Raw genomic sequence first — 14,417 nt, 5'->3', positions numbered from 1 at the left:
CCATTCAGCAGTGGGCTAATAACGATTTTTACAATGCAGCAACATTATCCGACTTGGCAATGAAGTTTGGTTTTAAGGCGCATTGTAAAATGCAGTTTAATGTCTGCTCATTTATATATAGATTTAACATTAGCCCAGCAGCTTGAATTACTAACGAACGTCACTGTCTGCCTTTGCTCCTTTGGGGTTTTATAGTCTGTTGTAATGTTCAAAGGGAGTATTAATGTTACTATATGTTAAAGCTCAACTTGGATAACTGAAAGGCTCTGTCATATTTAAACATTGCTGTTTTGTCAAGACATTCAGGCAGAAATAAAAAGACCCTCTCATTGAATGACTAAAAAGGTCTTAGAATTTGAAATGGACAGATTTCACTCCCAGAAGTGTTCTTTAAAGACATAAAAAATAAGAATCTAAAGTGATTTTCAAATGAATGTATTTGGTTCTAATGAATAGAACACTAGGGGAAGTCTGCAAAAAAATGTCTGGAAAGAAGTTCTGATTGTAAGAGCACATACACATGTAACCAGTGTCTTTCCTTTCTATCTACAATATAAACACATCCAGGTCATCAGAATAAACCTTAACTTCCACAAAGATGAATGATCTGCAGTGGTAGCGTGTACTCGACTGCACATCTCTCCCAACAAGCTCCACACTTTCAAATGTCAGTCAAGCATTTCTTTTTGCCAAACAAAAGATTCCTAGCCTGAAAGGCTCGATTCAGGGCGAAACGTCTCTTAGGAGTGTTCCATTTCCTGGCTAACGATCTGCCCCAGCTGTCAGCCGCATGTACCGAGAAACAGTTTTCACATTGTGGGACATGATCATGGATCGGGGGGGGGGTTCTTTGAAAAATAATTACGTGTTTTCAGAAATAGATTGGCAAAATAGCACACTGAGGGTCACACATAGCATCAACTTTCCCAGTAAATCTGTGGAGACGGATATGTGCACGTTGTCATAGAAACTGTTCCTTCTCTCCTCCACCAGGCCAAGTTTGACAGCACGAACAAACAGATGGAGTCCATGGAGATGGAGGTGATGGAGGCTCGACTCATCAGGGCATCTGAACTCAACGGAGAGATGGACGATGACGACACAGGTCAGACACCATCACGTGCACTAGATACCAGATAGGCTCTAGGGCAGCTCACTTCTCGTACTTCTATCATGTAGCTTTAAAGGTCATAGGTTAGGTTGCCAATCAAATAACCAGGAGTGTGTGTTTCAACGTATTGTGTTGCGTTTTGTTTTATCCCGTGTTGTGTTGCCGGGGCCTTGTGCGTCCGTTGGTGTCATTGAAATGAATGAGGAGGATGCCAGCACCACAAACTGCAGCCTCAAAAACAACCATTGAGTTTAATCAAAGCCTGACAAAGTTTCCTTAGAAAAGGAAATGGAGAGAACTGTTGTATTGTATTATACTAAGGGTGCGATCATAAATAATCACTCACAATCTAGTTAAAGCTGGATTGTTAGTAAACTTCTAGTTTGGTTATTAAAACTCAAGATTCAAAGGTTAGAGCAGGTCACTCTCGGGTGTAGCTGGCCACCTGGCTGCAGTGATATACAGTAGAGCCGTATTTTAGTGATTTTCAATGAAATGGTTAGCTTACTACTTACATGTTCTCTAACTCTTCATGTTAGCTATATCTTATGTTTTCTCATTTATTTCTATAGACATTTTGTTACAGGCGATCACGACATGACATAATGATCTGTTATATAGATCACTGGTTTTCTTCAACTATCTCTCATTTCAGTGTAAAGCATCAGATAGGATATACAAACACCCTAACATAGAGATGCTGTGTCGAATTCACTCCCTAAGTGTTGACAATTAGTCTTTCAACAACAAGCTGTCAACAGAACCTTGTCAAACAAGCTCTGAGTTGAATGTCTCTGGCGCTCTCTGCACACATCCAGACACACAGGCACGCAGAGACACAACAAAAGGACTAATTCCCTCCCAGACGTATTTATCACAAACTGTTGGTGGGTGTCCAATCGATGCTTCGACAAAATCCAAGAAAAGTCTTATGTGAAGAAGGACATTAGAAATTGGTGAGTTAAAAGTGAAAAATGAAGCAAGGACTCCAGACACACTGCTGTCTTTGCGTGACATGCAGATGTGATGAGTTGATTTGTTTTGATGTTGCAAAGGTTGGAACCGTTTTCACAATACGTGTTCAAGCCATAGCAGAGTTTTGACAACCATATCCGTCAATAGTGTTGTCTTTACTACCAGGTAATACCATCAACCTTTGCTAATGGAAGTGCTTAAGAGAAACTGATAAATGATCCATGGAAAAAGTTTGTCTTTTGTTATATTTGATAAGGTAATAAAGAAAGTAAATATACAATTGAAATCGATCTCGATCTCAAATGCAGGAACAGAGCAACTTCATCCTCAAAGGATAAAATGGCACAGCCCCACCTAGTGTCAGCAGAAAGTATTCAAAATAATGATTACAAAAAAATGCAAAAAATAAATTATAAAATATATTTTAAGATCATGTTTAATTATCGGATTCGTCTGTACATTGCTGTTTCAGTCTGTGTTCTTCTAATTAGTGTCTACAGTGTGTGCCTATTGAGCTGTTTCGAGCCATGTGGGACAAAACCCGATCATGCCCCTCCCTCTCACTGTCTAAGTGAACGGTGACTGCAAAAACTACACTGCGCATGCTCAGAATATTTTCCTAAATAATGTGTGTGGCAACAAAATAATGACCCTAGGGGCATAGAGCTGCCATCCCCACCATACGTCATCTCACATAATTCAGAGCTGATTGGCTGTAAGTACGTGTGCCGCGAAAAGTGTGGTGTGTGAAGAGGAGGAGAGAGAGCTGCAGTGAGGCGTCCTAAAACCAGGAAGTAAGCTGCGCATGGCTTCCCTCCACAAAAAAGCAACGAGATTTCTCCATAGGATTTTAGAGAATAGCTCAAAATAAGATCTGTGGGAAACGTAGCTGTTAGATAAATGTACGTTTTGTTCAGCCGGATAATATCCACATGACTACCCTACTTTTATCATTTTCGAATCATAAATCTATTGATTAGATTAGATTTATGATAGACTTTTGAAACTACAAGAACATAAGGAGGACTTTTACAACAAAGTAATAGAGATCTTTGTCCAGAGGGATAGGCAAATGGACTTAACCTTCATGTCAAGGTAAGACTGCAATTGTATTGAAAATGGGATCTTACTAAGGGAGAACAATTCAATATTTAAATGATAAAATTAAATGTTTTGGGTTTCTTTTGTTGAACTGTCTGTTTAAAATTAATTGAAGCATCAGACAAAAAAAGATTTTGAAAATAATATTATATTTTGATTTAGGTCAAAATATAATATTTGTAAACCTGAAGAGTCAGGAGCCTCACCAGCCATGAACCTCACTGCAGAAGCTTATATACATCCAAGTTGTTTGTGCCCCACCACTTTTGTACATATAAAAACGCCACTGTATAGCAGAGAGAGAATATCCAACTGGTCCCACCCATTAATTCTCTTAGGCATTACCTAAACATCCCCCCCATTAAACCATAAAACCCCCCAGTCCTTAACCTCTTGCAAATCCACCTCTTGCCCTTCCTGAAATGTAAATCCTAAACGTATGTCTCTGTTAAACACATGCAGGACTACAAATTATATTTAAACGATTAAAAGGCAATCGGAGTATAACACATCATCTATTTATATTATTTAAATGATTATATGAACATTTGACACGACAGAACCTAAACAAGTGTTTTCCCGTCGAACACCCTGTAAATACAAACTTTATTTACATTTCCTAGGTTTAGTAGAAAGTGATCATGATGCCTTTGAATCATATATTTCCTGACACAATGTTGGGAGGTATTTATTTATTTACTGAAATATTGAATAATACATGTTATGTGGGAAACATTCAGCAAGTGTAAGCATATTGAGATGTGGAGGTACGAGGTGAGGCTGACTGTGAACATGCTGCTGACAGGAGGAGAGTGGAGGCTGAAGTACGAGCGAGCCATCAGGGAGATTGAATTCACCAAGAAGAGGCTGCAGCAGGAGTTCGAGGACAAGCTGGAGGTGGAGCAGCAGAACAAACGGCAGCTGGAGAGGAGGGTGGGTTACCCTCATACATAAACCCCTTTTATCTCAGGTGGTAACGACACAAGCAGTGCATTAATGAGGTTTCCATTACGAGGCAGTTTTAATGTGGATGTAGAGCATACATCGGGTGGCTGTCACTTAGGGGGTCTACCAATCAGAGGGTCACTGATTCAATCCTCAACCCTGCATGTCAAAGTGTCCTTGAGCAAGATACATAGCCTCAGATGGCTCTGTAGGCATCTCTACGCTTACCTTGGATACAAGTGTAGCTAAAATAGCAACAAAGGTAATAATGTGTTATTTTTAATTCCCTGCAACAGAATGTTTTCAACATGTTGACAATGTTGTCCAGTTCTAAATCAGTGTACTTTGTTTGCGCAGATCAGCGACCTGCAGGCCGACAGCGAGGAGTCCCAGAGGAACATCCAGCAGCTGAAGAAGAAAACCCAACGTATGACGTCTGAACTGCAGGACACCAAACTCCACCTGGAGGGCCAACAGAGCCACAACCACGACCTGGAGAAGAAGCAGAGGAAGTCAGTACACACGCAAACAGACACACGCACACACACACACACGCACACACACACACATGCACACAGACGCATGCACACACACGCACACGCATGCACACACACGCACACACACACACACACACACACACACGCACACACACGCACACACACAGACGCATGCACACACACACAGTTTCATGTTAGAACAGGTGTCTAAAAATACTTGTGACTTCACACGGTTGTAAAACGTCTTATGCCAGGTTGCCACAGATGGTGTAATGTCCAGTTGCGTTACTGTAGTAACTCTAATAACTCTAAAGAAAGAAATAGTGACTGTTTATAGAGTGGTGCAGGAATGAGTCCTAAACCCAGAAATGGGTTTCCTTGTCTTGAAGTCAGTGGTTTGAGTTTTTGGTTTGACACCCGAAATATGGTCTGTGGATTTGTTGTTCTACGTCAGTAAAGACCCCCTCATGAACAGGGTTGAAGGGTTTCTTTAAAAAAAGATTCTGTTACAACAGTAACATGTACAACCTTTTATCAGTAATCTAATCAAAGTATCACAACATAAACGTAATGTAACGTGATTACTTTTGTGTTACTTTTGGACTTCCTCAATAAGAAATGCTATGCATGTAAAATACAAGAGATATTTATTTTATTCAACTTAATTGTCATTACACAGAGTACAACGAAATGCAGTTTGCAACCAACCAGAAAGTGCAAAGAATAATAAAATAATTTACAGAACAAATACAAGGTGTAGGGTTTAGACATGTATATTGAAATACAATTGTATAGTAAATAAACACATTCTAAATGAATCACAACAATTGAAATGTCCCTGATATCAATAGGCACGTTCACACCAGAGTACTTTTCCCACAATAGTTCATCAGAACTCAGATATATTTGCGTTCACACCAAAAAGCCCCCTGAACTAAATTAGTTCATCAGAACCTTTTGTACGAAGCCAGTCCCCAACTCCGGGGACTTCGGTTGGCTGTATACGCCGTGAAGTGGTTTGCGGAACTAAAGAGTTCTCATGAACTAAGTTCTGATGAACTATTGTGGGGAAAATAACTTGGTGTGAACGCCCCTAATAAGAAATGTTTTACTTGGTGCTATGTAAGAAAACAAAAGAAAGTAACCAAGGTATTTTTTATCCAAATTTAAGTCTAAACCTACAAAATAGTATAGATTACAAATGCTGTTCCCCTCAAAAAAGGCGGATGCTACCAAGTGGGTAAATGAGAATACTAAACGTCATCCTGCCGAACACCAGTCTGCCTTAGCCGTGTTGATGTGAAGTCATGCGACCATGATGTAGTTTGTTTATAACGTTACAACTGTTGTGGTGATCACTGCTGCACCACTCTATAGCATCATGTTGTGCACAGAGAACAGACTCCTGTATACTGTTGCTAATCAATGAGTGTGTATGGAACCAGCTCAGCACATTTTAGGTGAATGTTACCCCTCAGATGTAATCAGAGTAGTAGTGCTTCATGTGAGTCTGTGGACAGTGTGTGACCATGCTTGTGTGTGTGTGCAGGTTCGACAGCGAGCTGAGCGGGGTCCAGGAGGAGGTGCAGAGGGAGAAGAGCCTGAAGGAGAAGCTGGCCCGGGAGAAGGACATGCTGGCAGGAGACGCCTTCAGCCTCCGCCAGCAGCTGGAGGTCTGTGCCTGGGGGCCACTTTGTGACCTGGGATGATGTGGAAAGAACTGGATTTTTGTTTCTTTGTATGTTGACACTGTGAACTCTGACCCCCAGGACAAGGACCTGGAGGTGTGTGCCGTCAGCCTGAAGCTGGAGACGCTGGGAGCCGAGCTGCTGGACCTCAACTCACAGGAGTCCAAGGACGAGGCTTCACTGGCCAAGGTCTGCTTTCTTTCTTCCTTTCTTCCTTTCTTTTTCTCATGTTTTTCACAATTTTCTTTTGTTCTCTTTTTCAGTATTTAATATCTTTCTTCCCCCTTATTTCTTTGTTTTACCTTTCTCTCATTCTTTCTCTCTGTTTTTTTCTTTTTTTCCCTTTTTTTTCTTTGTTCTTACTTTCTCTCATTCTTTCAATTTGTTTTCATTTCTTTCTTTGTTCTTCTTTTCTCTCATTCTTCCTATCTATCTTTTTAATGTTTTTTTCTTTGTTTTCTTTGTTCTTCCTTTCTCTTGTTCTTATTATCTTAATATCTTAGCAAACAGCTAATGACTCCAATGTATATGACTGTGTTCCGATGCAGGTGAAGAAGCAGCTGCGCGACATGGAGGCTAAGCTGAAGGACCAGGAGGAGGAGCTGGATGAGCAGGCCGGCACCATCCAGATGTTGGAGCAGGTACAGATGCAGCACATGGAATATTCAGCCTCCTTCATTAATCTTTGTCCAGAAAATAAACCACTCATATTTACTCATCAAGCAGACAACATGACTATTCATTCATTTTAGACCTGCTTTGGTCTCTACTAACCTGAGAGGCTTAAAGCTCAGAAGACTCCATCCAGCACTATTCATTTAGACCAGGGGTGGGGAACCTCCGGCCCCCGGGCCGTACACGCAAACAAGAAAACAATTAAAGAAATTGTTCGCAAAAGAATTAAACAAGCGAGTGCCTGTTTTTCCTGGCCAAGGTCAGGGTCCTTGAACACAACACGAGCCTAACGTGTCATCACGTGGTATATGTCTCGTCTGACAGTGGTGTAGTTCTGACGGAGAGCACCAGAACGTCGCTCCAACACTTCACAAATTGCAGTCGTACACATGCCGCAGTTTTTGCGTGGCTGTGTCTTTAGTTGAAAGCCCAGTGGCGATCTGTTCATCCGTCATACTGATCATACAGTCAATAACTTTGTTATTAGCATCTGGTTAGCTAGCTATGCTAATGAATATAATACGCTTTTTCTCCAACCAGTGAGGTAAAGGCACATCTTTATATGATCATTATAGTTATAAAAAAATAAGAGAATAAGGTAAACATGTATAAAATACTATATGACAGTAAAGAAAAGTTGTTATTAATAAACAAGAATACAGTTTGAAAGGGGAGTGATTTGTAAAATATCCATAAAGAAAAATAAATCTGCTTCATATGGATGTTGAGAGATGTATCCATAGATCTCTTCATGTTGCTCTCAAAGTGCACCAGATTGATGCTTTTAACTTCAACATTTAAAAACAAATCTTCCCGGGGGAGCATCCCCACGGACCCCCCTAGAGGAGGTTATGTCCCCCCCCACTTAAATCATGTTCACATGGATAGGAGTCTAAATACATTTGCACACATCTTGTGTCCATATCTTTCTGTTTTGGTGGTCATGCCACAACCGTGCACGTGCATGCATGCGCGAGTCATGGTGAGATATCTGGATTAAGAGGTTGCTTTTTCTTTGCACAGCATGAAAGAAAGGCCAAATGAATGGACTGTGATTTTAGTATTTTTAAGCAGAGGTCAATCATTTGTACGGCCCTCGGAGGATGTGGAAAAAATGTAAATGGCCCTTGAGGGGAAAACGGTTCCCCACCCCTGATTTAGACCTATGTTATATATCTTGCCATTTTTGCCTAATTGTAATCTGCACAGCTGTTAATAGAAATGAAACTACGGTTTGAAGTCAGCATATCTGGGGAGTACAGTATCTGTGTTTGTGTTCCAGGCCAAGCTTCGTCTGGAGATGGAGACGGAGCGCCTCCGTCAGACTCATTCCAAGGAGGTGGAGAGCAAAGACGATGAGGTGGAGGAGATCAGGCAGTCCTGCAGCAAGAAGGTGACACACACATTTTAATACACACATTTTAAAACTGTTATTTAAGATTGCAGTCATGTCAGCTTTTTGTTCTTCAATTGTGATTCAATGAGTGGGAGACACAGGTGTAAAGTCTATGCTCCTGGGCACAGAATGAAACGGTTGTCTTTAATAGCTAAGTTAGCTGTAGTTCATAATGATTTTGGCCCTGCTGGTTACTGTTTATCCTCAAATAGTCACTTTTTACTGTTAATACTAACACTTGCATGCAGAGTGGTGACTTTTCGTAATCTCAGTTAGTAACTTGTTAGCATCCTCTGTTTATAAGACAGGTAAAAGCTCAAGACAATCACCAGTGCGGTTATTTCAGGCATTTTATCAAAAATCCATTGACATCACGACGAGCAAACCAAAAGCGCTAAAATGCTAACTGATTTCCGATGTTGAGGACTCATTCCTGCACTACGCTAATAAAAAACATTCATTTAAACTCAATATAACCTGCACTGACACTTCACATTGAAACTTTAAAAATGATAAGATGTACAGGAAGTGTAGGGTTAAAGAATTAGTGTTATATAGGAAACAGAGTGGTTTGTATGTATTAGTACAGTATAGTGGAAATATATGTGATGCTAAATGTACATTAAGCCATTAGTGTAAGGTTAATTAGCAGCTGGCCTTTGTGGTAGTAACTGTACTGTACTTATCAAACAGTAAGAATACAAACTGTATTTATAATTGTATTTGGTAAACGAAGATTGAACATGTAAGTTATTTGGTGTTTCAGTCACAAGTACATGTCAGCAATATGGCTCCATATGTGTGGGAGGGTCCGTGAGTGTGGGGGGGGGGGGGGGGGGTTAACTTTGGATTCTGGGTGCAGTTTTAGCCTTCTTGCTATTACTGCTGTTAATGCTGTATTTGCTCTGCCTGGCCTCCACCACAGAGCCCTCTAGCCCCCCTACAATTAGCCTTCTCTATATTTACTAAAGCTCTGCACTGTCTTCCACTTACATTAACATAGAGATGCAGTTTTTGAGGACGCTGAATAAATACACAAAGGAAATGGCCTTAAAATGTAAATTGGACATTTTATGCCGGGCTCCGTTAGCCCCAACATGAAACCTCGCTTCTTTGTATGCATCAAAAGATTATGAACATACAAGCTACTGCTGACTTAAGTTTTCTGTAGAGCCACCAGCTGCTCAATGTCTTTAACCAACTTGTAAAATATCTTATGGACTTGCACATTTGTTACAGATAGTATTACCCTTCATCTTGGCGGGATCCTGAATATCTGTTCTTCTTTCCGGTTCATCTATCGCCATCCCCATAAAGCTGCTAGCTTTGGCATTTTTGTTTACATTTGAACATGATCATGTAAATGAATTATAATCTGGACCAAACAATCATTTCAATCAAGTCTGTAGAATACCGTTTGCAGGCCAGGACTTCTCTGCTCTTCCACCATACTTCTCTCAGAATTGTATTTTCACATATTTTGCCTTCACAAAATTGAGCTTACTGCAATTTGGACATTGCGCTAGTCCATATTGCAATTCCGATATAATATTTATATTACATTTGCAGCCCTAAATAGCAGCATTATCTAAATAAATCAACATATAAAAGTGTTTAAGTGGCAGCTTTTTATTGCCAATAATGGGCCAATAGGCGTTTTTATTTGTTTACACTTAATAATAGTACTATAAAATATTATTTAGAAGTAACAGAAGAGGATTAGGTCCACAAAAAGATATTCAAATTTAAACCAATTTTTATGTAACCTTTAAAGTCAAAATTCAGGCTGTAATCTAAGAACTCAAAATGTTTGTTCTCACATTTAGCTGTAAAGCTCTTCTGTAAGACTATATATATATATATATATATACACAGATATGTTATGGTCATAGGTTATTACTTATTAGTGATACGTGCACGACTTCCATGTGCTCACACAGAACTGTGCGTGTACTCACTGCTGAGTGTTTTTGTGTTTCTAGCTGAAGCAAATGGAGGTCCAGCTTGAAGAAGAGTACGATGAGAAGCAGAAGGTGATGAAGGAGAAGAGAGATCTGGAGTCCAAGATGCTGTCAGCACAAGACAAGGTACGTCCTCTGCAGGTCCCTCAAGAGTCTTTCTCAAGCTGCAACCTTCTTTGCATCAGTCAACTCAGAATTTCTTTTGAACAATTATGTCAGGAGTCTTTATCATTTGTCAACAATTCGATTAATGTTTTCTTAATATGTATAGAGAGGAGATTGTATGCCTTATTTCCAAATGAATTATCAGACTCGGACTTTAGGTGATAGTAGGCTGATTTAGTAACTGTTGTGATGTGACTGTTGAAACTCAGGTCAGAGTCCATGACTACACCTAGATTTCTGGCTTTATCTGTTGTTTTGAACATTGCAGACTGAAGCTCAGCGCTAACTTTTATACGTTCTGCCTTGGCTCCAAAAACCATTACCTCAGTCTTATCTTTGTTTAATTGGAGAAAGTTCTGACACATCCAGTCATTGATTTGTTCAATGCACTTACTCAGTGTTTGAATTGGAGCATAGTCTCCTGGTTAAATGGTTATGTAAATGTCGGTGTCATCTGCATAGCTATGGTAACTTATTTTGTTGTTCTTCATTATCTGAGCCAGTGGTAGCATGTAGATGTTAAAGAAAAGAGGCCCCAAGATGGAGCCTTGAGGTACCCCACGTGTCATATTTGTCAACTCAGATGTGTATTTACCTATAGAAACAAAGTTGTTTCTGTCCTTTAAGTAGGATTCAAACCAATTTAGAACTGTTTCCGAAAGTCCCACCCAGTTTTCCAGTCGGTCTAGTAATATGCTGTGGTCAACAGTGTCAAACGCAGCACTGAGATCTAATAATACTAACACTGAAGTGCTGACACTGTCTGGATGTCATTGAAGACCTTTACAAGAGCATTCTCAGTACTGTGGTTTGGACGAAAGCCTGACTGGAACACATCGAAACAGTTATTTAAATGCAAGAAATTACTCAACTGTTGAAAAACTCCTTTTTATTGATTTTACCTAGAAATGGCAGGTTTGATATGGGCCTGTAATTGTTCATTACTGAAGCGTCTAGATTAGGCTTTTTTAAGAGCGGTTTAATGGCTGCCGTTTTTAGGGCCTGTGGAAAAACACCTGAGTGAAGAGATTTGTTTACTCAAGTAGATAGAAGGAAACACGTTTTTTTTTTAAATCCTGTTGGAATAATATCAAGGCAGTAGGAGGAGGATTTCAGAAGTTGAATAATGTCCTCTAGGTTTTTATCATCATGTAAGTTACAGTATAGATCAAATGACAATGGGAATAGTTAAAAGACGGAATAGTTGACTTTCTTATACAGATCTAAGTGAAGAGGATTCTGAATATGAACAAACATGTCTGTGTGGAAGTGAATGCCAAAGTAGGCCAATACAGTGCATGTCTTGATAGTAAATAGGCCCCTTTCTAATACACTGATGTTAATATTTAATGCTAGTTCATGTTTTCTGATGCTTTTAAAGGTTTGTGTACATCAGCAATTAAACAGAATGTATCTTTAATAATGATTGGTTATCAGTAAGACAAAATAATGTTTTGTAATCTATATGGTGCTCCTTATTGGTCCCCTACTGAATGGATTCAATTGTAACTCAAAGTTTGCGGTGGAAAATGAAAGGATCAAATGTATTGAGTGGATGCTGATGGACAGTGCCTGTGTTCCAGGTGAGAGGAGGGGACATCGAGACTGAGAAGCGTTTGAGGAAGGACCTGAAGAGAACCAAGGCTCTGCTGGCTGACGCTCAGATCATGTTGGACCACATAAAGAACAACGCGCCCAGCAAGAGGGAGATCGCCCAGCTCAAAAACCAGGTACCAAAATTATTTTTAAAAATCATGCTAAAAAGGGACATATTCTGCTAATTTTCAGGTTCATATTGGAATTATGCCTCTCCTGTGACATGTCTCCATGGGGGAGGGAGGGAGGGAGGGAGGGAGGGAGGGAACTTTGCAGACCATTTACATGCACAACAACCTATACAACCAACAACACTACAAACATTAACAGTCTTTTGAGAATATAAGAGCTTTGTCCATGAGACATTCTGAGCACTGTGAAAATGAATAAATAATATTGATTGTAACTCAGTACTATACCGTGTCTTGTTTCTAATTGGGTGCTAATCAAAACTTAGTTTGGAACTTCAGTTTCTTATAAATTGGGAGCTTTAGGGGATGTAAACAGGAAATATGATTTTGCTATGGAGTCAGACGGTAATATGTGATGTGCTTTTTAGTGGAAAACTTAGAAACATGTGGATTTATTGATATGTATTTGCCACAGTGCCACGCTTCCGGAAGTGTAAGTTATACAAATATGTGTATCGTTTGGATTTCACCGAGTTATGACTCCCAGAATGAGTACACATGTAGAGAGAGTTATTGTATGTTCAGAGGTTTGCTTGATGGAATGGTAAAGAGATCTTTAAACCTAAAAATAAAGTCTTAACTGAAACTATTCTCTCTATTTCTGTGCCCTTTTCAGCTGGAGGAGTCCGAGTTCACGTGTGCGTCAGCAGTTAAGGCTCGTAAGTCTATGGAGGTGGAGATTGAAGATCTGCACGTTCAGATGGAGGACATTTCCAAAACCAAACAGGCGGTGAGTACAGCTCAGTGTATCCTCCTCTCAGCCTTGATAAAGTAACAAAACCGAAACAAGCATTTCAAAACCTTATTTAAGAGATGCCGTTTACTGGAAGTTCAATCGGAGGCACAGGGGGCAGGTGATTAAGGCTAAAGGAAGAGAAGCCTTCCAAAAAGGATTGGTCTCTGCACTATAGTGCACACCATTGGTCCCTAAATGTGTTATATGCATTCTTATGCTACAATATATTATAGTGACAATAACACTAACAATACTAGCAAGCCCTCAGATCACTTCTGTGGTGACTGTGAATTGTGAGTTGTAGTCTTACATTGTCCCTATGCAATTCATTTGTTCATTTTAAATCAAATCATGTGTTGTGTTTGCCAACCTGCATTTCAATTGTGTAGCGTTAGCATATTAGCCCAGCATCATTGAATGTTGTTTATCTGTAGCCTAGTGAGCTATTAGTTATTGATTGTTACCGGAAAAATAACTACCTAAGATAAACGGCCCGCCCCCTGTACATCCTGTGCTTCAGGTGTTCTTTTTTCAATAATGACGGCTTCACTGCACATTATCCCGCTTACTACACGGCCACATATAAACAAACTAACAACTTGACTCTCAATATTAATTGAAATGATTATATTGACTTGAAAATGGTTGCATTGCTTGCGCTAAGAAAAAACCAAGGGCTGGAAGGGCTGCAACAACACATTCATTTAAAATGAACAGCACTTATCAATGTTTTCTGTAACTGTCTGTTCACAGTTGTGATCCTAAAACATCCTTGAACAATGCCAGAGCAGCCCATACCGTGTTCCTTCCTGTTTACACACTGTCTTTTTACCTCTTGACTTCCCTCCATCGATCCTCCTTAGCAACGGTCATTATAATGCTTAGCAGTGGTGTGTTCAACAGTGTTAATAAAGTCATAATAAAGGTTAGTAGGTGCATAGAGCTGCTGTTTTAAACAGAAAGCTGTCTTCAACGCTTTTTAAAACAAGTATAATGAACAAATATTAGCCTTCCCTCCCCTCCCTCAGTTCAGGGGAACTGGCTGTCATTAGTAAATGGTGTTTTTGAGGCTTATGTAAGGCTGCACCATCTGTGGTGTTAACACTGCAGTAGCAGATATGTCAAGCTATTGCCTTAAGCCAGAGATAAGCTCTGTTCCTCATTTTCTGCCTGTTTCACCCTATTTCCCAAATCTCTCCCATCTTTATTTCCCTGAGAAAATATACACTTCGTCTGCCTATACCTCTTTCTTTACATGTTACTTTCTTTCTCTTCTTATCTCAGCCTCTCATAATCTTTTGACCTGTATATTTCTCTGTCCTTTTGGCATTACTTGTTGTACTTTATGCTCTGTTCCCATGGCAATCTGGTTCCACTTGT

General features: G+C 39.8%; 1 protein-coding gene across 8 annotated transcripts in view; it reads left to right on the top strand.

The window, feature by feature from the left end:
- The window catches only part of myo18ab (myosin XVIIIA b), a 130,880-nt gene that overhangs the window by 90,690 nt on the left and 25,773 nt on the right, over positions 1-14,417 (top strand). For all 8 annotated transcript variants that reach the window (XM_071205323.1, XM_071205319.1, XM_034097091.1 and 5 more), the window contains 10 exons: positions 994-1,105; positions 3,993-4,120; positions 4,490-4,644; positions 6,179-6,302; positions 6,399-6,506; positions 6,866-6,958; positions 8,275-8,385; positions 10,371-10,475; positions 12,098-12,244; positions 12,918-13,031. In XM_071205323.1, the coding sequence (XP_071061424.1) occupies positions 994-1,105; positions 3,993-4,120; positions 4,490-4,644; positions 6,179-6,302; positions 6,399-6,506; positions 6,866-6,958; positions 8,275-8,385; positions 10,371-10,475; positions 12,098-12,244; positions 12,918-13,031 (1,197 nt within the window). The remainder of the gene's footprint in view (positions 1-993; positions 1,106-3,992; positions 4,121-4,489; positions 4,645-6,178; positions 6,303-6,398; positions 6,507-6,865; positions 6,959-8,274; positions 8,386-10,370; positions 10,476-12,097; positions 12,245-12,917; positions 13,032-14,417) is intronic.

This window comes from Pseudochaenichthys georgianus, chromosome 13 (assembly GCF_902827115.2).
Source record: "Pseudochaenichthys georgianus chromosome 13, fPseGeo1.2, whole genome shotgun sequence".
Classification (NCBI taxonomy): Eukaryota; Metazoa; Chordata; class Actinopteri; order Perciformes; family Channichthyidae; genus Pseudochaenichthys; species Pseudochaenichthys georgianus.
The sequence above is the reverse complement of the archived record's forward strand: the minus strand, read 5'-3'. Positions and strand labels throughout refer to the sequence as shown.